This window comes from Zootoca vivipara, chromosome 7, assembly GCF_963506605.1.
Source record: "Zootoca vivipara chromosome 7, rZooViv1.1, whole genome shotgun sequence".
NCBI classification, from domain to species: domain Eukaryota; kingdom Metazoa; phylum Chordata; class Lepidosauria; order Squamata; family Lacertidae; genus Zootoca; species Zootoca vivipara.
This window is the reverse complement of record NC_083282.1, coordinates 33,483,277-33,507,352: the sequence shown is the minus strand read 5'-3', so window position 1 is coordinate 33,507,352 and position 24,076 is coordinate 33,483,277. Positions and strand designations below refer to the sequence as shown.

Below are 24,076 nucleotides of genomic sequence, written 5' to 3'. Positions count from 1 at the left end.
CATCATCTGCAGGGCTCTGGGTTCCCCATCCCCAATGTCTTCCAACTTTACAATTCTATGATCAAGGTAGAGGAGAGAGTGAGGAAGAGAAGATTCAGAGGTAAATGTGGCCGGAGGAAAATACAAAAGAGCGTCATGGCGTATTTAGGGGACCGCAACCTGTTCACCCATACTAGGCACCGAGCCGAGAGGGTGTCGCAACAATGACTTAGAATGGAAGGCAAGAGGCGATGAATTTTGGCGCTGCACAGGGCGCCACTGAAATTTGAAAGCTCTAAAGTCTGACACTGGTGTACATGTCTGTATGGGGCTTTGTGTGAGAAAGACTTGGGGTAAGGCGATGATCTCAAGTTAAGGCAGGTGTGGGAATGGAATGTGTGACCCTACAGATGCTGTTGGATTCCACGTCCCATCAGCAACCAGCCCTGTTGGTAGAGCATCAGACTCTGAATCTCAGCATTGTGGGTTCAAGCCCCCCACTGGGCAAAAGTTTCCTGCACTGCAGAGGTTTGCACTAGATCAGGCATCCCCAAACTTCGGCTCTCCAGATGTTTTGGACTACAGTTCCCATCTTCCCCAACCACTGGTCCTGTTAGCTAGGGATCATGGAAGTTGTAGGCCAAAACATCTGGAGGGCCGCAGTTTGGGGATGCCTGGACTAGATGATCGTTATACAGTACTTGTGGTCCTTTCCAATCCTATGATTCTATGATTCAATGGCCAGGAACAATAGGAGTTGCAGTCCAACAACATTGGGAGGGTCACAGATTCCCCAGCTCTGCACTACGTTCACCATCAATCCTCCCCTCTCTTGATCAATATTCTTAGGGAAATGCAAGTGGCCCTGCCTACTGCCGGTCCATGTGAGCGCCAAAGTATTTCTCCTGTGGGAGTGTGGTTGGGGGGAAACACTTTTGAACGAGGCTCAAGACCAGAAGCTGTTCACTCCCATAAACCTCAAACCATCACAAATACACAAAGCCCCCAAACAATAGATTGTCTTGTCACAATCTGTCACTTCCACAAGAGTAGCTTATTCCCACATTTAAATACTAGCCATTAATTTGTTCACAGCAATTGTTGCAATAAACAGCATAAATATTTAGTCAGTGGAAGGACTTAATTTCCATAAGCATGCAAAACAAACATATCCCTCAAAAAGAAAAGCACAGCATTCTTCAAGGGCACCAATGTCAGCCTCCAAGATGTTTCAGTTACAGCATCATAATCAATCTGCATTATCTTGAAGTTAAAATGAAACCACTACAAAGATCTATTCAAGGCATCCTGCCAAGACTGGGGTTTTATTCCACTGCCAGAAAATCTTTTGCTCGTTAAACGATGAATTTGGAAGGACCCAACAATGCTAGTGCCTGGTTCCCGGGTTTCTGTGCACAGTAAACAAAGAAACAATAATTAAATTGTGGTAAAACTGTGACTTTTAAGGCACCAATCATCTTCATTTGGTGGTTCAAGCAGCCGAGGGATACTGGTTGAAAGAAGTGACTGGACTGAGTCACACAATGAGTCACTGCAGCCAATTTTATTCCTCCGGTGTCCCCCCAATCCAAGCATTCTATATATGCCTGTACACACCCTCTCTGAATCCGAATGTCAAACACCAAAATAACTCTGCCCACCAGGAAACAATTGGAAGCAAAGAATTGCTGCAGACATCTTGGGTCTAGCTCTCTGGGCTGCATATTGGGATTGCCCTGCCTCTCCTGAGAGGGAGAAAAGGATGGGTGTTCAAAAGAAGTTAAAAGCCAAGTCAGTAAATTACTATTGGGGCAACATGGAGACACCGGAGAGCAAATATTGTTTGCAGACCATTACAGGTATCCCAGTGAGATCAAAGAAGGCATCCTGTGGATGCCGTAATAATGACGCGCTGGAGAGGATCCAATTCTCCCCTCCATACATTCTTGGAGTGGTGCAAATGTATGAAGCGGGGCTCCAAAGCTTTTTAAAATGCCATGCTACGCCAGTTCCAATGATCTCAGAAAGGTCTCTGCTCTTACATGGACCAACGTTTGAAGTAGGGGAAGAGAGAAAGGCAAGGAAACAACTGCTGTCAACACATTCACTTGTATTACACTGAAAGGGACACTTTGACAAATTGATGTGCTGCCCAAAGCAGCTCACTGGGCAAGGCTTTAGGCAGGTCAGCCTCTCACAGCATCATTCTATATCACGGGGCTTCTGAGACAACAACAACCTGATAGCCTCTTGGAGGAAGAGCAGGATACAAAATAAAGTGTCCCCTGTCCACTGATGAGGAACAGCAGAGGCAAATGGTTGCAGGTTTCAGGGGCTCGAGGTGAAACAGCTGGGGGGGGGTTATACAGTTAAAGGCATGACCAAGTATCACCCAATGTCAATACAGAAGATAAGTAGGGGTTGGGAAAAGGGGAGCATTTGGAAGAATGGTGAATTCTATAGAAATCAGGAAATCTGCTGGAGTGAATTCTGACCTGGAATCAGGCCAGTCTGTATACTCTTCCTCCGTCTAGAAATGGCAAAGCCAAGGCAGAGCTACAGTCACTCAAATTAGAGCAGGAAAACCAAGCCAAGAATGATCTCACAATGACTTTCACCTTCACGCTTCTCCTTGATTACAGGAGAAAACTACACTTGTATTTTTTTCTTGGTCAACAAGACAGAAAAGAAAAGGCTATTTGGGACTGGTGAGGTCAGATCAATGTGAATAAGCTATTCCCACCCGCCCCCCAACATTAGCAGCCAACTCCAATAAAACGATTTAAAAAAGAGAGGAAAGACATCCATCATCCTAAGACTCTATCTCCTTTGCTTCCACACATTTCTTGCCAATGCAGAAAGGAAATCTCTCAGGATCATTGTGCTTGTCAAACTGAATGAAGTCATTACAAACTGAGTGGAAACGCTGCTTGTGGAATTATAACTCGACTGGAACGTGTGGTCCTAGCAACTTTCCACATGTTATTCACAATGCTTATAACTAAAATAGGCCAGCCTTAAGATCTGTGACACCACCACTTATATATTAAGGAAAATAAACTGATTGCTGCAAGTCACAAAAGCAGCATGGCAATCTACTACGTATATGGTGTTGTCACAAATGCCAGGACAACAGTTCAAAACCACACAATTAACACATCCATCAAGACACCTTCCATAAGCACAGACTTCACAGTAATTTTCACAACAGCATATTATAATGCAATCATATTAAAAATGTGTGCCATGGCACATTCCTAATTTCATAGGAAGCAGCCTGAACCCAACCACATTGCTGGATTAAATCATGGCACAACACAACATCTGAATGGGAGCAGGGTCTTCTGCTTGATTTTGCCCTTGCAGCAATCACTGTCGTGGTGGAGAACCAGGCCTCTCTGGATGTCACTCAACTCCAGCTCTCATCAACCCCAGATAGCATCAGGAATTATGACAGTTGTGGAAATGGGTGAGTGAAGTTGTCTTGCCTTAATACAAGGAGAAGAGGGTGGGGCTTTGTTCTCTTCTCCTTTACCACTTTCTTTTAAAACACATACACACTCAGTCCTACTTACATCAATACTCTTTTTCAAGTTACTACCTTAATTATGTGAACAACAATTCTTCCGGGTACTTACTAATTTGGTTGTCAATCTTGAAAGCAATGTCCATGTGCAAAATGTAGACCATAAACTGGAACCAGGGGCTCATCTCCCTGTGGGGGAGCGGCATGTGAATTGAAAACACAATATCGTTGGCTTCGATTTGCTTGCTCATCGCTTCATCAAAGTCTCTGATTTTTTCACACTGGTCAGGTCCCCAGGGCATAAGCCATTTGCTCCTGTGGTGGTTCTTCCGGACATCTATGCACTTTATTGCCACATAGGGCACAGCTGCAGTGGGACTTGGAGCTGAGGAGGAGGAGGAGAAAAAGAAACACAAAAGAACAGTTTATAAACTGTATTACTAAATAGTGGCCAGCAGCATCTGAAGCTGAAAATTTAGTTACTCAATCTCATGTGAACACCTGAAGCAGATCTACAGGCATGAAAGGCAAGGATGCAATTATGTGCCAGAGGAATGAAGACAATATTGAACCCCATTCTTGTTTTCCCTCTCCTTAAATTATGGTGCATGTGGCCCTCCGGGCCTCTATCTGGCCCTCACAACTTTCCCCAGCCCACACTTCTTACTGGCTCTGCTTTGCCCCTCAAGTGTTTTGCCTGGCTGGAATGCCTTCTTGAACTGTGATGTTTCTTGTCTGAATGGAAAATCCAGTGTGGGGGGGGGGCATGTTGAAATCAGCCTGCTGTACAAAGCCAAGATTTACACCTATTACACTGCCCAGCTGTTTTTGGACTACAATTCCCATCACCCCTGACCACTTGCCCTACTAGCTAGGTGTGATGGGAGATGTAGTCCAATAACAGCTGGAGACCCAAGCTTGGGAAACCCTGAGATGGAACATGGGAATGCAGGAAACTGCCTTATAGCAAATCAGACCATTGGTTCATCTAGATCTGTACTGTCTACACTGATAACACCTCTCAAGAGAATCTTTCCTAGCCCTACCTTGAGATTCCAAAGACTAGCCTGGGACCTTCTGCATACAAAGCATGTGCCTTCCATGGCTGTAGCTTGTGTCCCAGCTATGTGGTATAGGCTGAAGCTGGAAACCAGCACTCCTAGCTACTGGGTGATGGCACTAACAGTACTCCTTCTGGGAGAATGCAACCCCATCAAGAACAATCAACTGGTCAATTTACCAAACTTAGCAATCGCTCGCTCACAAAGCTTCTGTTGTCTTGCCAGGACTCAGCTTCAGTTTACTAGTCCTCGTCCAGCCCTTTATCCACTCCACAAATCGGTCCGGGAATTGCATGGTCTCACCCGGTTCAGATGTTATAGAGGAGTGAGTGCCATCAGTGAACTGGTGACACCCTGCTCAGAATCGCCTAATGCCACTCCCAATGGTGTTAAAGAGTGTCTGACACACGCGCGAGATCCATTCAGTCACATGTAACAGCTTTTAAGTGGGTTTTAAAAAGAATTTGGGAGGCCACTCTGCAAATGGTCCTGTAGGCAGGAACAGAACCACGGAAGGACAATGCCAGCAAATTCCATCTGACAGAGCTGGTCTAGGAGGATACGGTGGTTGATGGTATCAAAAGCTACTAAGAGAAAAAGTAGCAGGGTTGCAACTCCTCCTGCCCTAATAAAGACCACCCATCAGACCAACCAAGGCCAATTCCATCCCAAAACCAGTTCTGAAGCCAGAATCAAGTTAGACAACATAACCTGCATATCCCAACAATGTCTGCAGTTGTGTGGCCACAGTACTCTTTCAGCCACCTTGACCAATAAAAGAATATTGGCATTTTATTGTAGTTTTATACAGGCAATGACCATTTTGTGCAGGGGTTGCATTCCTGACGCCTGTGCATGTTGGTGGAGCATGCATAATCCCCCCCCCTTTTCCAGCCGCATCTGGGTTATGGCAATACGCACATGAAAGGGCGCATGTTCTCGGAACGCATGCAAAACAGGAGTTGTCTGTATTTCGTAAATTGGTGAAGAATGGAATGGAATAATATAAATAAAACAGGGTGCAGCAGAAGGGGAGAAACAGCAACTCCATGGGAAAAGGAGCGGGAATTCAACAAAAATAAGAAAATAGTTGAAACTGTGTTATGAGTGTATTATGTTAAAAATGTTGTATTTTGGAACCCATGCACAGAGTAGCCAGCATCAATACTTTTGGTCAGTCTCCTCAAAAAAAGCTCAACTCCTCTTGCTTAACAAACAGCTCCATAAACCAGTGGTTTTCAATCCAATGGGAAGATCACTGCCAGTTTATTTATAGTGGGAGTAGATCGCAGTCTCTAGGCGATGCCATGCTCCCAATAGGCCATGGTGAAAGAATGGCCATGAAAAGAAACTCAAAATACTGCTGAATCTATGCCAGTAATAGACCTTTCAGGATGGGATTAGAGGGATTCTGCTATAGTTGTGTACAGAAGATAGCTGCATAGCTCTCAAAAAGTCAGCGGCAGTGAATGGCTCCACACATCCTGCCTTTTGTTTTGCCCCACGGAGCACATACTTGTATCAGTAACTCTGGTCAATTAGCTGGTCATATGAGCTTCCTAATCCTGCGCATCAAGCAATGACTTGCTCCAATGAACCAGACTAGAGCATATTCTTGTGCTTCTGGCCCACCAGAGAGAGGGCTATTCCCTTTTGATGCTGGATCACATAAAATTATTTCCAAAGCAGGATGTGCAAACCACTAAGGTGCTGGTGCTTCATTGTATCAAATATGCTGTAATACAGAAACATTTCCATGGTCAAGGGTCCATCGATTTTGGCTCGGCTCTGTAGCCAGCCCTTATTAGTGGCTCCCACCGATCCTTACCGCCTACAAAGCCTCTGGCATGCAGGGGACTCAGGGAAGAGGCCAGGATCCTGTGTCATGCAGAGCTGCTCAGTAGAGGGAGGAGGCCAAAATCCCAGAGGGCAGTGCAATGTGTGAGACCTCCCCACAGTCATCTGCAATTGGGAGAAGACTCCGGGGAGGGAATCCGCCACTGAGCATGCTGGCAACCACAGATTTGTGGACACCTGTACAAGGTTGCTGCCTTAAAAAAAAAACCTACATACATTTTATTTTAATAAAAAAATTCCTTCAGTAGCACCTTAAAGACCAACTAAGTTTTTATTTTGGTATGAGCTTTCGTGTGCATGCACACTTCTTCATTTTATTTTGTTCATAAAGATAAATGGCAGACAGGAAAAGAATAAGCAAAGTATCCCAATACTTAAGCCACAAGCCTATAGGTTATGCAACTACTTCAGAAGCAAAGGAAGTCTGCAGGCTGTTAGCCGACCATTCCTAAAGCCACACACATGGCATTGCAGATTATGCTAAATGTCACAAGCAAATTAAACCATACCACAAGTGTATTCTGGTAAGGTTCCTATTACTGTGTGTATGAATATCCAGGCTTAATTTTCAATATACAGGGACAGGGGATTAAAAGCATATTCCCCCCCCCTTGCACTTTCCCCAAAAAGCATTCTCTCAGGCTGGGGGGTGGGGAGAGAATGCCCAGTAATTGCTTTTTAAAGAACAAAGGACTAGAAAAGTGAAACAAAACCAGATTCCAGTCCTCACCCGCCTCTTCTCTCAGCCCATTCATCCGTCCCCTGCAATGAAATCAGTCCTTTAAAGCACCGGTCTGATTATTTGTAATTGGTTTCCTTACGTTCCTGCTTTCCTTCCTATATGTCCAACTGCAGCAAATACCTAGCATGCAACTACAATGCAAAAAAAATGTTTCGTAAAGGAATGTTTGTGTCCTGCTTGGCACAAAAGCTGAGCACAGCACTCATGCTTTGCAATCCTGTTCACTGACTCTGCTGCCATTCCAAAGACATCCACCACCACCTTTTGGCTCAACACTTCTTTCCCATTGAACGGCACTGAAGCCAGCTCTGTCATACGGTGATGCCAAATGGTGATGATGCTTGTCTACTGTACCACCCCCAACAAGTCTAGAAAATATGCAAGACACCTCTTCTTCACAGTTGTTTAGCTTTATTTGGAAAGGCACTATGGGCCAGAGGTTTTCAACCTTTTTGAGTCCACGGCTCCCTTGACCAACTACATTCTTTCTGTGGCACCCGAGAGGCTTAGGAGCCCAGTTATGTCACCCCTTTCCTGCAGAGCTGGCAGAGTCTCACCCTTTTTCAAACACCCTTCTTTGTGGAGTGTTCCCTCAGCCTCCTCTCCTCTCCCCTCTCCTTGGGAGTCCTCCAGGCAGCAGTCGCAGCTTAGCTGCCCCCCTACTCCAAAGAGAGGTGCCTGGGAAGCACCCCCTGGCCAGCCCCAGAGACACCATTCACCTGGGGAGTAGCCAGGACTGCTGCAACAAACAGCATTGCATGCCTTTAGGAGGCAAAGACGCAAGAGGGCATCAGAGGAGGGAAGGAAAGAGGGACAGAGGCCAGAGTTGCTCATGGCACCCCTATCATTCAAGGCACCCCAGGGTGCCACGGCCCACTGGCTGAAAACCACTGCTATGGGCCACAAGTTTCAAACAGTGTTCAAGTTATGGCAGGGCATCTAAAGTCCTGCGGAGTTCATGGGTAAGAAATCGGGGAGGCAGGAGGAGGTGGGGTTTTTTGGGGTGGTTTTTTTTTTGCAGAACAGCATTTGTTTAATTGAGAACTGTCTACTTCAAATACAAAGACCTCACAGAGTTTTTTATCTGAAGAGCTGTGTCTGGAATGTCTGGCTCTTCTCAAAGAGTATTGCTTGAATTCAAGCCATTCATGCAGAATGGTGGCTGTAATGTTCCCCTTTAGATGTTGGGGGATTTGTTAGGCGATACAAAAAAAAATTAAAAGCAAAGTGGGTGGAACAAAAGACCTCGAGGGCAGGGAAAAAAAGAGTCTGTTTAAGTTTGGACCAGATGTCCTTTAAAACACAGCATGATGACAGAAGAAATCTGGGTGACAGTCAACTTGAGCACCCACTCAGAGAGATGCTCTGTTTAGTTCAACCTAGTTTCCGGCATTTTATATGTTTGGCACTATTGGTTGAACACAACGTAACGTTTGCTGAAGTATTTAATTTGTTTACAAAATTGTTAACTTGGGTACTTTTGTAAATAAATACTTAAGAACGAAAACTTGCAAGTGAGAAGCTACAATGTCAGAGAGCACTAAACAAAACAGCCTCTCCAGTTCAATTATATTCCCATCCATTCTGTTCAGCAGTTAGCAAATAAGTACTGTATATTCCTGTGTATAAGACTACTTTTTATCCCAGGAAAATCTCAAAAGTTGGGGGTCGTCTTATACACCGGGTCGTATTTCTTATACGACGATTACATCCCAAACTCTATATTCTAACTGGAAAAGTTGGGGGTCATCTTATGTGCCCAGTCGTCTTATACGCCAGAGTATACGGTATTCATCCCATGTGCTCCCCACCCCACCCCCTCCACCTGGGAAGGCGTGAGCTATGAGAAGCATAGTTACCCCTTTTCCTCAAGCCTTTCTGCCTTTCCTCACTGGATCTGCCTTCCTCACTGGAATTATCAATCTGAATTGAATAGTTTGTGTTTCCAGAAGAAAGTGTTATAATTTCTAGAGTGATAGCAGTGTTAGTGTTAGCAACAGTCTTGTGTGGCTTCTTAAAGACTAAGAAATGTTACTATGGCACAAGCTTTTCCAGACTACACTCCTCTTTGGATATGGTGATGGGGAAGAGGAAGTTGGAAGCCTGAGGTCAGAGGGAAAATATAGATAGCGACAACTCAATCAGAAGCAGAATGCATGCAAAGTAACCGCAGTGATTGCTTTATCACCCATCAACTTACAATGCATCTGTAGAGGAAAGGGAATCCATTGTCCCTACTGAGACCTGAGAAAGGAGTTGAACTTATATCACTGGCTTATGAATACTGCCATTTCTCATATGGGATTTGTGTCCACCGACACAATTGCTTAGGCATTGGCCTGATGGACCTACGCAGAATGCAGAAGGGCGTTGTATGCAGCTGATGCATACATGGAAGATGAGCAAGGAGGAATAAAACACTGACGTCAAGGCTGACATCATTAGGTCCTATAATAGTATTGACAGAGAAAATGTGGGGACACATTTGCTACCTGGATTTTGCAGGGTCTCATTATTATGCTGATGTGCAACTGGAAAGATGGTTTAGGTCAAAGGTTTTCAACCTTTTTGAGTCCACGGCTCCCTTGACCAACTATATTATTTCTGCAGCAGCCCTGTGGGGCTCAGGAGCCCAGTTATGTCACCCTTTCCTGCAGAGCTGGCAGCCTCTCACCCTTTTTCAAACACCCTCCCTTGTGGAGTGTTCCCTCAGGCTCCTCTCCTCTCTGCTCTCCTTGGGAGTCCTCTGGGCAGCCGTTGCTGCCATCCCAGGTCTCTAAGCTGCCCTACCCCACCCCAAAGAGAGGTGCCTCCTCACACAGCCCCACAGGGGCCTGGGACTTGCCTGTCCATTCCCAACAGCAAGGGCTGGCAGGCTGACTGGTGGGCTTCCTCACCTGCTTGCTTGCTTAGTCCAAGGCCACCTCAGCTCCTAGCAACCAGCACTCCCTGGCCAGCCCCAGAGGTACCATTCGCCTGCAGAGCTTGTAGCCAGGGCTGTGCACAAGCTTTTGGGAGGCAGAGACGCGAGAGGGCATCAGAGGAGGGAGGGAAGAGGGACAGAGGCCAGTGTTGCCCGCAGCACCCCTGACCATCATTCAAGGCACCCCAGGGTACCATGGCACACCAGTTGAAAACCACTGGTTTAGGTTACGGAGCTGTTTGTTAAGCAAGAACAAGCCTACAACCCAAAGCCTGAGAGAGGAAAGTATAATTCTACAAAATTGGTTTTAGATATATGATACATTGGGGTAGTTTTAGTTGAGAGCAGTAGCTGGCAACAAGTGGCATCCTGTCACCTTATATCTTCTGGGTCTGTCCTATAGGAGGCTATTCCTGGACATCAATTAATCCTAGTTAGTCTTTATTAGATGGGTATTGTACTATCAGATGTGCCCAGTGTCAAGATGCAATGCTATTTGATGGGTCAGAACAATGTGGTTTTATTGCAGGGTTTGGCTATTCTACATGTTGTAAGAATTTAAGAGAATTATCTAGATCAGGGGTCCCCCAAACTAAGGCCCAGGGGCCAGATGCGGCCCAATCACCTTCTAAATCCGGCCCACAGACAGTCCAGGAATCAGCGTGTTTTTACATGAGTAGAATGTGTCCTTTTATTTAAAATGCATCTCTAGGTTATTTGTGGGGCATAGAAATACGTTCATTTCCCCCCAAAAAATAGTCTGGCCCCCCACAAGGTCTGAGGGACAGTGGACCGGCCCCCTGCTGAAAAAGTTTGCTGACCCCTGATCTAGATAAAGGGTCCGATTTCGGGTGGAATCCTGAACCCGGCAAGACATTATTTGAAACCCCTGCCTGCGCAAAAGTAACAGAGACCAGACCAGAGTTATAATGGAAATCAAGGCAGCTAGTTAAGCCTGATCTTTATTAAAAGCTGTTGCAACAGGGTAGTCACACACACACACACACACACACACACACACACACACAGGAGGGGGGGGGGAAAGAGACCCAGAGCCATGCATGCAAGCCCTTATATAGACAATTTTAATTGCCCGCCTTGGAGTCCAAGACCACCCCCAGAAACATCACAGATACATCACAGAAGAGGTGGCTACAACAGAAATCTGAGTGCCTTGTTTTTATCCTGCCTGGCAAGTTACCTGTTAATGGTCATTTGACTGGATTACCTGGGGAGCCTGGCCAGTCTTTTGTAATGATAAATACTTAGTTCCTGAGCCAGGTCACAGGCTCACACCCTATTCATATCTTAAATGTGCCCTTAAGACAGGATTTGTGAGGAAAGAGACAATGGGGAGATCTCCCACTTTGACCTTGCAGAGAAATGTTGTTGTTGTTGTTGTTTAGTCGTGTCTCTTCGTGACCCCATGGACCAGAGCATGCCAGGAAATCCTGTCTTGCACTGCCTCCCTGTTCATAGCTTTGAGAACACTGTCCAACCATCTCATCCTCTGTCGTCCCCTTCTCCTTCTGCCCTCCATCTTTCCCAACATCAGGGTCTTTTCCAGGGAGTCTTCTCCTCTCATGAGGTGGCCAAAGTATTGGAGCCTCAGCTTTAGGATCTGTACTTCCAGTGAGCACTCAGGGTAGAGAAACATTTGAGGACAATTTGTTCAGGACTTTTTTTCTGTGAAGTTTCAGACATGTGGTTTATATATAGTCATGAACACTTATCTTTAATATATATGTGATTTTAAAATTCTTATAACATACACAATAGGCTGCCCACGTTGTACATTTTCTGGAGAAGGAACCCAGGGCTTTGGTCCTTAAAGTACTTCTGTGTTACTGTCCATTTTTGGTCAGTAACAGTCTGGTGATGATGGTACCCACAAAGTCATAACAAGTGATTGCTAGCAGCTCACCAGAGACACAGTCTAAATGTTTGTAGACACGTGCAACAAAATTCTTCTTCCCCCTAATAATGGCATTTATCATGTGCTTTCCTGAAATGGAAGTCAGAAGGCTTCCAAGGGCTCCAAATTAAACACAAACATGCCCTGGCATGCAAAAATGCATTTTGGGTACTGCAGACAGTTGTTCCACAGCACTAACTCTTACACCATAGCCCCCTCAACCAATCTTTGCTGCCGTGATTCCTGGTCCGCAGTCCACAGCTCTTGAAGGAAGCTTTCCTTGAGAAAGCTGTGCTAAGAACAGCGGCTTCTCAACTCCTTTTCAAATCTATGTTTTTATGAGGTCTGCCTGGGAGTGAAGTGTTTGGCATTCCACACCTACTCCCAACAGCATTATGCAGACAGTTTACAAGCTACAGTATATGTGATTCAGACCCTACTCCACCCTAGTTTTGTCTTTAAATGTTGGTTTTGATAGCAAGGGGAGGGGACAGTTCTTGCGACCAGAAGTCCATAGCCTCCCAAGAAGGAAGCTCAGGCAGATTCTTCTGACTAGGCCCCTTGAACCTTTGCTAGAGTCCCACCACATGTCTGCAGCCAATTTATTGGCGCCGTTTTACCTCAAGACACCTTTCTGGAAACTTTCAACCATTTGGGGGGGGGGGAATGTTTGCTTCAATAGTGAAACACAAACCACTATGGCCTGTATAAGTACTGTTTAATCTAAATACATCACAGGCTCCCAGATCAACATTTAAAATGTATCTGCAGCTGGAATTTTGCCCTTCTTTTATTTTTTACAGCTCCTTTCTGCGTTTCACATTATTTACCGATCTTTGTTTCACACCCCAATGGATCGTTCAGAAAAATCTGAATCGCAGGGTGTCCACACTGATTAAAACTTGAAGCCTAGTGACCTCGTGTGATGTTAACTACTCCCATGCTCCAAGAGCTCTCTGCTTTTCTGTTCAATTACCCCCTTCTGTGCAGAGCTATCGCTACCAAATGAGTGCATACAATAGGCTTCTGCTTCATTACACTAACCAACAGGAGGGCAGGCATAAACAAGCTAATTTACCATCCTCAACTCTCACATCGCTAGCCTACATCACAAATCTGTTTCTGTGGAAAGAATTAAAAAAAACCCCACTAACTTGCAACTCGCTCAGTTCATAGCACTTTACAACCAAGTCAAACTTTTAGCAGAAGCTCTTCCCTTTTGGTAGTTTTTGCATAGTCTGGCTACACTTCTACACATCCTTACATGTGAGTCTGTCCCACTGAAATCAGAAGATCTTGCTTCCCAGTAAAGAGGTTTAGGATTGTGCTTATGTATGTTGTTTTTCGTGAGTGTGACTTATCGATGTAAGGTACACTGAACTTATGGAAGAGTGGCCTACTTACTTTTTACTGGATTCAGCAATAGGATTTTTTTCTGCTGCCTCTCTCTCCCAATTCTCAACCAGTGCTGCGTTTAGTTCAGTTATTTCCCCATGTTTGTGCCTTTCCTATAAAAGTATCAAAAGGCAGCAATTTTCTACATCCTTTTCTCCTGGAACATGCTGCCCCCAACCAGAAGCACAAGGCAAGGTTGTTTGTTTCTCCAGAGAAATCATTATGACAAAGTTGATTTTGAAATTTTCCTAAAGAGGCACTGTTGACCATGAATGATGTCATTAATTGTTGTTGTTGTTGCTGCTGCTGCTGCTGCTGCTAAGAATTACATTTGTATACTGCCCTTCATCCATATCTCAGGGCCATTCACAACATAAAGTTACAATATAAAAACCACAAAATACATAACAAGAATAAAAACAACAACAAACCAATAATTCCACCCTCCCACAACACATTTAAAAGGGCATTAGATGTCAATCAGCCAAAGGTCTGGTTGAAAAGGAACAGTTTTTGCCTGGCACCTAAAGGTGTACAATGAAGGTGGCGAACAAATCTCCATGAGGAGAGCATTCGGATTAGATAGCAAGTTTTCTACTATATACTTCTTGAAGCAGCCTATGACTACAGTACTGCAATTTGACTTCTGTAGCATGCATATTTTCACTGTGACCCTCCAAGCCAATTCAACACACACACACACACACACACACACACACACACACACACGGGAAACATTTGCTAATTGCAGCATCACATACTTGGGCCTTGGTCCAAGCCCTCCTTTTGTCAATTTTTACTCTGGATAAAAAACACATTTCCTGCTCCTTCAGCCAGACTATTAAATCTCTCACAACACAAGTCTAAATAGCAGTGATGATCCAACATTGTTCACAGCAGAGGCAAGAGCACAGCTCTGAGAGGAAAAACAGTGTCTTTCAAGCTGTAACATTTCAATTCTACAGTGTCTAATCCGCAGGTAACTACTGGTACCTCATAAAACAGTTTATTTAGACTAGCCTATCCCACCTAGACATAAGTCTGCATCTACCACATACATGCCTGAAGGAATACTAAAGTATCCTTGGTATGTGCACAGAGCCTTTTCATCTCAAGGGAAGCATTCCTAGCTTACAGAAAGAGTTTGAATTTTAGCTTCAGGCAAAACAGAAGCCTTCTTCGCTGGAGGAGAAACCATTTCCCTTACCAAACATGCCAAGATCCTTAAAGCAGGGGAAAATCTTCATTTTTAAAATGAGATTAGGGTTTCTGACACTATCATAGCACTTTTAGTCTTGTTTTATCTTCTCAACCACTCCCATGATAGAGGTTAGGCTACAAAAGAGCGACTTTGTGGAGGGCTTTTTATCGGGATCTTTTATATACCAAACCCATTAGACTCCCAAATCAGATTCACTAACAGCTTCAGAAGGTGAGGGGGATTACTGAGAAAGAAACCAGCAGTAACATTTTACTTTGGTGTCTAGTAATAGCTCTGACAATCCTTATTAGGACTACAGCGGAGTGTTGTACCGCATAAAACCAAGCAAAGACACCATTATAGCTGTAAAGCCGTTTACTGCAAGTTATGCCATTACATGAGATAAAGGCAAGGCAAGGCAATGCAGTTTGGGTAGGATCTAAAGTATTCCACCTCAAGTCCTTATTATCTATTCTTCACCACTCTTAAAAACAAACAGATTTGCGCCATGTAGTTTCATTTTCCAGTGCATTTTCCCATTCAGCTGCAATTAACAGATATTCACTGACGAAGGGAGTAGACATGACCTTTCTTGTCTATTTCCTATCTCAAGAATCTATGCTAAGACTGCGGGCTGAATATTTCCAAGCAGAAGAGCCCCCATGCAGCGTTCATACCCTGAGTACAGCATGTACCTGTTCAGCAGAGCAGCCCTAGCCACAGATGTGGCAAGGGATCCCAGTGTTTAAAACTGCATGACGGAATAAAATAAGCAAAACTAATCTTGAATAAAGATAGGCAATCTGACATAGGGTCATCCATGAAGCACAGAACTTGTTAAGTGTTGACCAAGGTAAAACACCACCTTGTTAACTTCTAGGGACTTTCTTTTAAGGATCAAAGAAGAAGCCAGTCCTACCTCACCCTTGGCCATGAGAGTCATAGAATTGTAGAATGGGAAGGGACCCTGAGGATCATCCAGCCTAACCCGCTGAAATGCAGGAATATGCAGCTGTTCCATATGCGGATCGAACCTGCAACCTTGGCATTCTCAACACCATGCTGGAACAAACTGATCTATCTAGGATTTTGTCATGAACATGGATCTTCTATGGGAGATCGCTAACACACTATAAACCACTATCAGTTGACTGAAAAAATGATGAATGGAAATTACTATTAGGGGACTGAATGTAGGTGCAAGGTTACCACTATGAATTCATTAAGCAACAATCTTAAGTATCGTCACATAGTCTGGGATCAGAAATCACACTCCTCACTGAGCTAACCATATTTTGTTGGATTCAGAATGTGCAAACTCCCACCCCTCCTTGATACTAAACTTCCAAGTTTGCAAAACCACTGTTTGCCATGATGTCCAAACCAGTAACTTGTGGTTTGAAACCTCCCTGAACACAAGCATCACTTGGTAGTAAAACAACAACAACAAGCCCCAACCTCCAACATAACAGCGCGCAGAATTTTATCTGGAAATTTAGTATTCAAAAGTATTCCACAGTCTTGTATTTGAATTGGAAGCTATGCTTCTGAAGGATGTACTCATGGCTCAAACATACCGAACCAGAAAACCTGAGTTACGTAATGGCATACAACAGCAAAATCATGTAGCTGCTATTCTACAATTTGATCTAAAGCAGGCATGGCCAAACTTGGCCCTCCAGCTGTTTTGGGACTACAACTCCCATCATCTCTAGCTAACAGGACCAGTGGTCAGGGATAATGGGAACTGTAGTTCCAAAACAAAGGAATCTGTGGCCCTCCAGGTGTTACTTGACTACAACTCCCATCACCCCTGGCTATTGACCATGGTTGTTGGGACAACTGGGCATTCAACATCTGGAGTCCAGCAACTTCTGGAGGACCGCAGGTTTATTACCCTCATCTAAGTGTTCTAACATGGTGCCTTAAAATATTTCCCAGGCTTTCAGAACTTGAAGGTGGAAGGCATTTTAAGCAAGCACTGTGCATTAGGACACACTAAATCCACTTGCAAAAATAAAAATACATTAGGTGAAAAGCCTAGCACATGACGTAGTTAAGATGAGGTGGGATAACCGACTGGCAGGATCCTTGAAATAAAAACCTCTGTGAAGTTTGTTGCAACATGCCTCAGATTTGCTGTAACAACCCATTAGTGGTGTCTTGCAGGCTCATGTTGGGGAAAGCCTTCGTGAGATGAACCTTGAAACTGAGAAATAAAACAAAGGATTTGGGGTATGCTTGCTCCAGAGACATAACAATTAAAGGTTACGTCACTGCTTAAGAAACTGCCTGGAGCAAGAGTTTTCAGAGTGCTGAGCACACTAAGGAGAGCAAGATTTTAAGTACTGTAGTCTCTCTTCCACTAAGCATTTGCTCCACTAACATTTCCCACAAATGTCTGAAGAAGTGTGCATGCACACGAAAGCTCATACCAAAATATAAACTTAGTTGGTCTTTAAGGTGCTACTGAAGGAATTTTTTTATTTTGCTTCGACTCAGACCAACACGGCTACCTACCTGTAACTAATTTCCCACAAAGGTCACTCCATATTCATTTTTCTTAGACATAAGTAGATTTGCCCGGAAAGGGTTTTTTCTTCTTCTACATCTTAAACAGATACAGTGTGTGCAGGTAACTAGCAATTTGGATTTTAATTTAAAACAAAAAAGAAAAGAAAAACAAGCACACCCTAAACAGAACTATTTATTTGTGAAGCAAAGTAAGGGCACTGGGTTACTAGACTACAGTATTTGCCATATCATTTCCCTGTACCGTACGACAGATGTCAGAATAAATGGAAGTTTTGGGGCATTGATAGATAATAAAAAATAGTGAGTACCTGTCTGAGCTAGAAACAAGGATTAGCACCCGGGGATCTGAAAAGAAAAAGCCCTCAAACAGAATGGAACATGCTTTCCACTTTAGTTTGCCATTTCATGCCCCCAAGCTGTTAACACAGGTTGTTGAATTAAGCATTTCCTCGGTTCCTACCATTTAGTTATCTGTAAACATAGGAATTTCGACTTGGGAGAGCAGCAACCCCATAAGTTTCAGACAGTCAAACACAACAGAGGGACGCTTTTGGGGGGAATTCCTGGCCAATCTTCCTATATCCCAGGAATGGGAGGGTTATGAGGGAGACAGTTGAACTGTGCATCCATGCAGCACAACTTTTACTTCGCCTGGAAGGAAGGCGCGAGGAAGGAGGAAACAAAAAAACCTTTTGTCCACCCATTATGTTAAAAGAAAGGTGCGCCCCCCCCCAGCAAGATCTCAGGTAAGTGGTAAGTCGCCTCCATCGAGACAGGAGCAAAGAATCGAAGGGAGTGTGTGCAAATAATAATAATAATAACCCTTCACCCTCCGGGTTTGTGTGTGTGTGGGGGGGTGTCACTTCCTTCTTCCCCCGAGGGAGCGTCCTTACCCCCTTAAATCCAAACTTAGAGACTGCCTAAGCAAATGTAAGCCTTGCTCGAGAAAGACACGCAAGAGAAAGGCAGATCCCCGTCAAGGAGGCACAATGCGCAAACATTCCTTTCGTGGGCTCGAGCAGCTCCTCTTCTCATTGCAATTGAAAGAGATTAGCTCTCTCCCTGCAGCCCAGTCGGAGAGGAAGGGGAAGGGAGGGAGATAGTCGGGACGAGGCTGAAGTAATAGGGAATATCAACTTCGCGTTTCACACAATCTCTCCCCCCCCCCCCGCCGGCTTTCTTGAAGAAACCAAGTCGCCATGCTTAAGAGGTTTCGCCCTTCCACTCGCTTCCTTGGAGCAGATCCTGGAAGCGAGGCCGAAACACACACACACACACCCCGAACAAACTTTTTTCTGCGCGCGCCCCTCCCTCCTTCCTTCCCTCCCTTCTTTCTCCTTCCTTTGCAGCCACTCGAGTGCAGGGGGCACAAAGAGGCCCGTGGCGCGGTGTTTTCTTAACTACAATAGCCGGGCTAATTAGATCACAGAAGCAAAGTCTCGAAAAGAGGGAAGAGAGAAGCCAGAAAGAGAAAGAGGGAGAAAGAAAGAAAGGCGAAGGAAAAGAAGGATAAAGTTTGCCCCTGCAACGCACTTACCGATCAGACCGCCCACCAGAAAGGCGATGATTTGGAAAATCAGCAAGATCACGCCAACAATGCACAGCTTCTTAGTGCTCATGTTCTCGATAATTGCCCCTGCCATTTTTTGCAGCTTGCTCCCTTTGCACAAGCTACTGCGGCAAAAGTTAAGGCTGTCAGGGATGGGGAGGAGGAGCGGCGGCCGCCTCTGCACTGATTGCCCGGGCAAGTCCGGATCCGAATCCCGCTCTGCCGGGAGCTGTGATTGTGGCCGGCGCTCGGCTGCATGTGGCTGCTTTAAAGGAGCAGGAAAGCGGATCACATGATACCCACCTCCCTCCGTCGCCGCCTCCTCCTCCCGCCTTCCTGTGCTATTCAGCAGCAATTGGTGTCAAGTCTTGCAGAGCAGTGGGGGGCAAGGCGGAGGAAGGGGGCTTGGAATTAACAAGTGGAAAAAGGACAGGGCGGGTTCCCCCCAACTCCAGAAAGGGTTCTCTGGGTCTCTCCCGGGGCCTAGCCCGGCGAGAACAAAAAGCCCCCAGAAAAGTTCACCAGACTTGGGGATGGATGTTAAGGAAGGATAACACGAAGATGCTATTAAGATGTGTCCTTTAAAACGATTTTATTACAAGTTCAGCGAGGGCGGGGAGAAAACTTTGCGCTTTCTGTTTCAAAATTAGCTACCCCTCCGTTTTGTGTGGTTGGTGACTTCTGCCTTACCTCCGAAGCTGCTTGAAAGGCAGAAAAACCACAACACTTGTCATATTCTTTTGCCACATAACCACATTGAGGTACAATCCAGCAACAATAGTCACTACAGGTGAGGTGACAGAACAGGAAATGGTAGTGGTGAAAAAGGATATCCACTCTAGACATCACAATAATGTCCACAAATAATCTGTCATGAACTTGGTTCAATAAGTGACACCATCAAATTTCAAATGCTGTGGTTACATTTCCAAATGTTCACCACCACCACCACCTATAACAAATTCACTAATTGCAAAAAATAATAATAGTTCCTTATTTTATCTTTAGAAGTGCATTATATACAAACTTAAGAAAGGGCCCTCTCTGTGGTGGCCTCTGGAAGGAGGTACATCTGATGCTGCTGATGTGTTAAAACCATTTTACTAGGTTAAAACCATTTTACCTACCATTGTCGAAGGGAAACTCCCCACCGGAGTAGAAAGCATATATCAAACAGATGGAAAGCTCTTCAATCTGAGCAGGCTGAAAGCAAAAAGTAAGGCTACCGTAACTTCCATCATAGAGCTTCAGTATGCTGATGACAACGTAGTGTGTGCACGCTCAGAGGATGACCTCCGAACCATCCTAAATATCTTTGCAGAAGCTTACTCAACATCCAAAAAAACAAAGTGCTGCATCAACAAGTACAAAATAACCCCTCTGCAGCGCCACAAATCCAACTCAGTGGTGTAACATTGGAAAATGTCAATCACTTCTCCTACCTAGGCAGTTATCTTTCCACAAGGGCCAACATTGATGCCGAAATCCAGCATCGCCTGAGCTCTGCGGGTACAGCTTTCTCCCGATTGAAGTGCAGAGTGTTTGAGGATCGGGACATTCGCAGGGAAACCAAAATGCTTGTTTACAAAGCTATTCTACTACCAACCTTACTATATGCTTGTGAAACATGGACCACTTATAAACGCCATCTCCAACTTCTTGAAAGATTCCATCAACGGTGTCTCTGAAAATTTTTACACATCACTTGGGAAGACAGGCAAAACTAATATCAGTGTACTGGAAGAAGCAAAGATCAGCAGTGTTGAATGATTCTTCAATATCAACTTCATTGGACTGGTCATGTTGTGCGGATGCCTGATATCATCTTCCAAAGCAACTACTCTATTCTGAACTTAAAAATGGAAAGCGTAATGCTGGTGGTCAACAAAAGAGGTTTAAGGACTGTCTTTAAAAAATGTAAAAGGCAAATCTAAAAAAAGTAGTATAAACACTGACAACTGGGAAACACTGGCCTGCGAGCGCTCCAGTTGGAGAACAGCCTTTACCAAAGGTGTCATGGGCTTTGAAGACACTCAAACTCAGGACGCAAGGGAGAAACGTGCTAAGAGGAAGGCACGCTTGGCAAATCCACATCATGATCAACTCCCGCCCAGAAACCAATGTCCCCACTGTGGAAGGAAGTGTGGATCCAGAATTGGCCTCCACAGTCACTTAGGGACTCATTGTTAAAACCGTGTTTATGGAAGACAGTCTTACTCGGCTACGAGTGATCGCCACAGAAGAAGAAGAAGACCTGCCATTATTCTAGATACTGGTAGTTTTAGAGGGTTGAATGGTTTTATTTCTCTTAAATTTATTGTTGATTATGTTTTATAATTTTACTTTTTTGTACACCACCCTGTGATCCATGTATGGATGTAGGGTGGTGTATACATTTTTAAAATGTCAAACACACTATCTTAGTCACAGTCACTGCTGTGTGTAGTAGATTAGAAGAATCACAATTCTTACAGCTAAGAAACTGAGGCAGCAAATGATTGGCCAAAGCTCCCCCACCAGACTTCAAAGCTGGTATCCCTAGTCTAAGATTCCATCTGCTACACCAGACTGGCTTTATGCCAAGGAGATGTCATTATTTGCCTTGAGAATTTTTTGGTTTCTTGTTGCATAGAATGTTTTTAAGGCAGAGGACGGGCAATGCAAAATAATCTTACTTTTTTAGCTAGCTCAATGCCATGCACAATTATCTAGGATTGAGCACAGTGGAACTTACTTTTGAGTATACATGCACAGGATTGTACATTAAAAGATATTGTTAGAAAACAATGCTGTTAAAAGGGATTACTGAATACAAGAATAATTGCAAGCACTCTAGAACAGGCATCCCCAAACTGCGGCCCTCCAGATGTTTTGGCCTACAACTCCCATGATCCCTAGCTAACAGGACTAGTGGTCGGGGAAGATGGGAATTGTAGTCCAAAACATCTGGAGGGCCGAAGTTTGGGGATGCCTGCTCTAGAATAATATTACATCTTTCACAGAAGTTTTGGTCCTAGACAAATATTAAAGAGGATTTCTTCTTTTTCCTGCTGTGGAATTTCCATTTGGGCAGCAATGGAGAAAAGTAGTCACTTCAGGAGGAAGGATATCTGAGAGACACAACCCTCTGTCAAAACATCACTAAATAAAAAAGGTGGATTAAATCAGCAGCAAGTCTTCCACTCCCTCCTTTCTATGTGCCCTATTCTTTCCCACTCAAATTGGTTCATGTCCTTCTAAATTCAGTGGCACTTACTCCCAGTACACAAGACTGCAGCCTTACACTTTATCTGTTTATTTCAGGTGTACATCTAACTTTTTTCAGTAAGAGTGATCCCCACATATGTGTGGATAGGATTGCAGCTTAAAATTTGTAAAAGATTTCCAAACAAGAAGGAAATTTCCACTCTTGTGGACCTTTCTGAAAGCTGCTCAAAATGAAGGCAAAAATTAGGCTAATAAATATTTCCATTTTACACATTTCCCAATTATTTTACAAAGGGCAAAAGTGTGGGGTAATGTTGCTCAGACGATTTTATTTGGTCGTGCATTTATATGATTCATTTGTAAACCAACTCTAATTGGCATCACAGTGTGGTTCACAATACAACAGCAAAACATTAAAAATATGGGGTGTTAAGGGGAGGAGTGGGAGACATGTTGTGCTCCTTCTGGAGTAGTTTGTCTACCTTTGGTCCCCACCCAGCACTCAGCTCTCACCTGTGGCCTGCTAAATCTCATGAGCGTAGCTGATGGGTCTCAAACCCTCAGTGAGTTAGGGACTTCCCCTGCATGCAAAGACAAGGGATCTGGCAGATTGAGCAGATGAAACCAATAGTGGGTCCAAGGGTCAAGAAGGTGGTTTCTACCCATGCGCTAGAGGGAAATGAGAGGCAGATGGGCCGTGTCAATCCTGAAAGGTAGCCCATCTAGGACAGGCATCCCCAAACTTCGGCCCTCCAGATGTTTTGGACTACAATTCCCATCTTCCCCGACCACTGGTCCTGTTAGCTAGGGATCATGGGAATTGTAGGCCAAAACATCTGGAAGGCCGCAGTTTGGGGATGCCTGATCTAGGACCTTCACTGCCTTGTGAGATATCTTCAGGAGAAAAAAGGGCTAAGCAAAACCCCATCACATATCCAGAGTGAAGTCTTAAGAGATTTGGAGGGCATCTTGTACGCCTTTCTGACAACTTCTGCAGCCAAGCTGGTGCCAAATGTATTACTGTAATCTGCTTTTCTTTGGTCCCACATCAGCAAGACTAAGAGGAGGTCTTGTCATCTGGGCAGCCCAAGACCTCCATACACACTGTCCTTGCTAGCTTCAGGGAGGTCACTTCAGTGCTGCTAATGGAGCAGTTTTGACTTCACCTTGGAGGCACGCTCCATTGTCTCTCGAGACAGACAGATGACCACAACAATCCATAAAACCATTAGCCACTGAACATTAGATAAAATCAGGAGTTTAGAAGTACTTATGCCAATACAGCAGATAACAAGAACAATGCAGTTAACTTGACTTCAATATTGCCCAAAGGCCTAAGTGATGCAACATCAAGCATTAGAACAGTTTGCACGCATATAGCACCAACACAGTACAAAACCTTGACTGATGAACCATGTGCTATTAAGTTACTGGCTAAAGCTCACCTCTTCATAGATCTCAGACTTTTAATAGGATTGCGCTAACAGAACACTTTGGAAACTAAGCTATACACACCTAACATTTTTACTGACTTTTTCTGGTTCATTTGAAGGATTCTGTTCTGCATTCACACCTTTTGTACCTATCCAAGAAGTCAAAGGATATTGATGTACTTGATACTCCAATATTCACTGTATCAAAGCTGTCAACTTTCGGATTTGAAAATAAGGGATCAGCAGCCTCACCTGTCCTGGGGACAGTCTACGTCAGGGGTCAGCAACCTTTTCAGCCATGGACTGGTCCACTGTCCCTCAGACCATGTGATGGGCAGGACTATATTTTTTTGGGGGGGGGACGAACAAATTCCTATGCCCCACAAATAACCCAGAGATGCTTTTTTAAAAAAAAGCACACATTCTACTCATGTAAAAACACCAGGCAGGCCCCACAAATAATCCAGAGATGCATTTTAAATAAAAGGACACATTCTACTCATGTAAAAACACGCTGATTCCAGGACCATCCGTGGGCCAGATTGAAAAGGCGATTGGGCCGCATCCAGCCCACGGGCCTTAGGTTGCCTACCCGTAGTCTACAGTATATCTAACAATCCAGGATAGCAGCAGGAAACGATGCTGGAATAAGGGAATTTCCAGCAAAAAAGGGGAAGGTTGACAGCTGTGGTTTGGAATAAGGGAATTTCCCACAAAAAAAAGGAAGGGTTGACAGCTATGCACTGTATGTTT

The 24,076-nt window shown here is 44.4% G+C and overlaps 1 protein-coding gene across 1 annotated transcript in view; it reads right to left on the bottom strand.

Moving 5' to 3' along the window:
- WLS (Wnt ligand secretion mediator) overlaps positions 1 to 18,940 on the bottom strand; it is a 38,894-nt gene extending 19,954 nt beyond the window's left edge. The window contains exons 1-2 of the mRNA XM_035123294.2: positions 18,672 to 18,940; positions 3,618 to 3,890 (exon numbers count right to left, since the gene is read on the bottom strand). Of these exons, the coding sequence (XP_034979185.1) occupies positions 3,618 to 3,890; positions 18,672 to 18,777 (379 nt within the window). The 5' untranslated portion in view covers positions 18,778 to 18,940. The remainder of the gene's footprint in view (positions 1 to 3,617; positions 3,891 to 18,671) is intronic.
- Between the last annotated feature and the right edge of the window lie 5,136 nt (positions 18,941 to 24,076).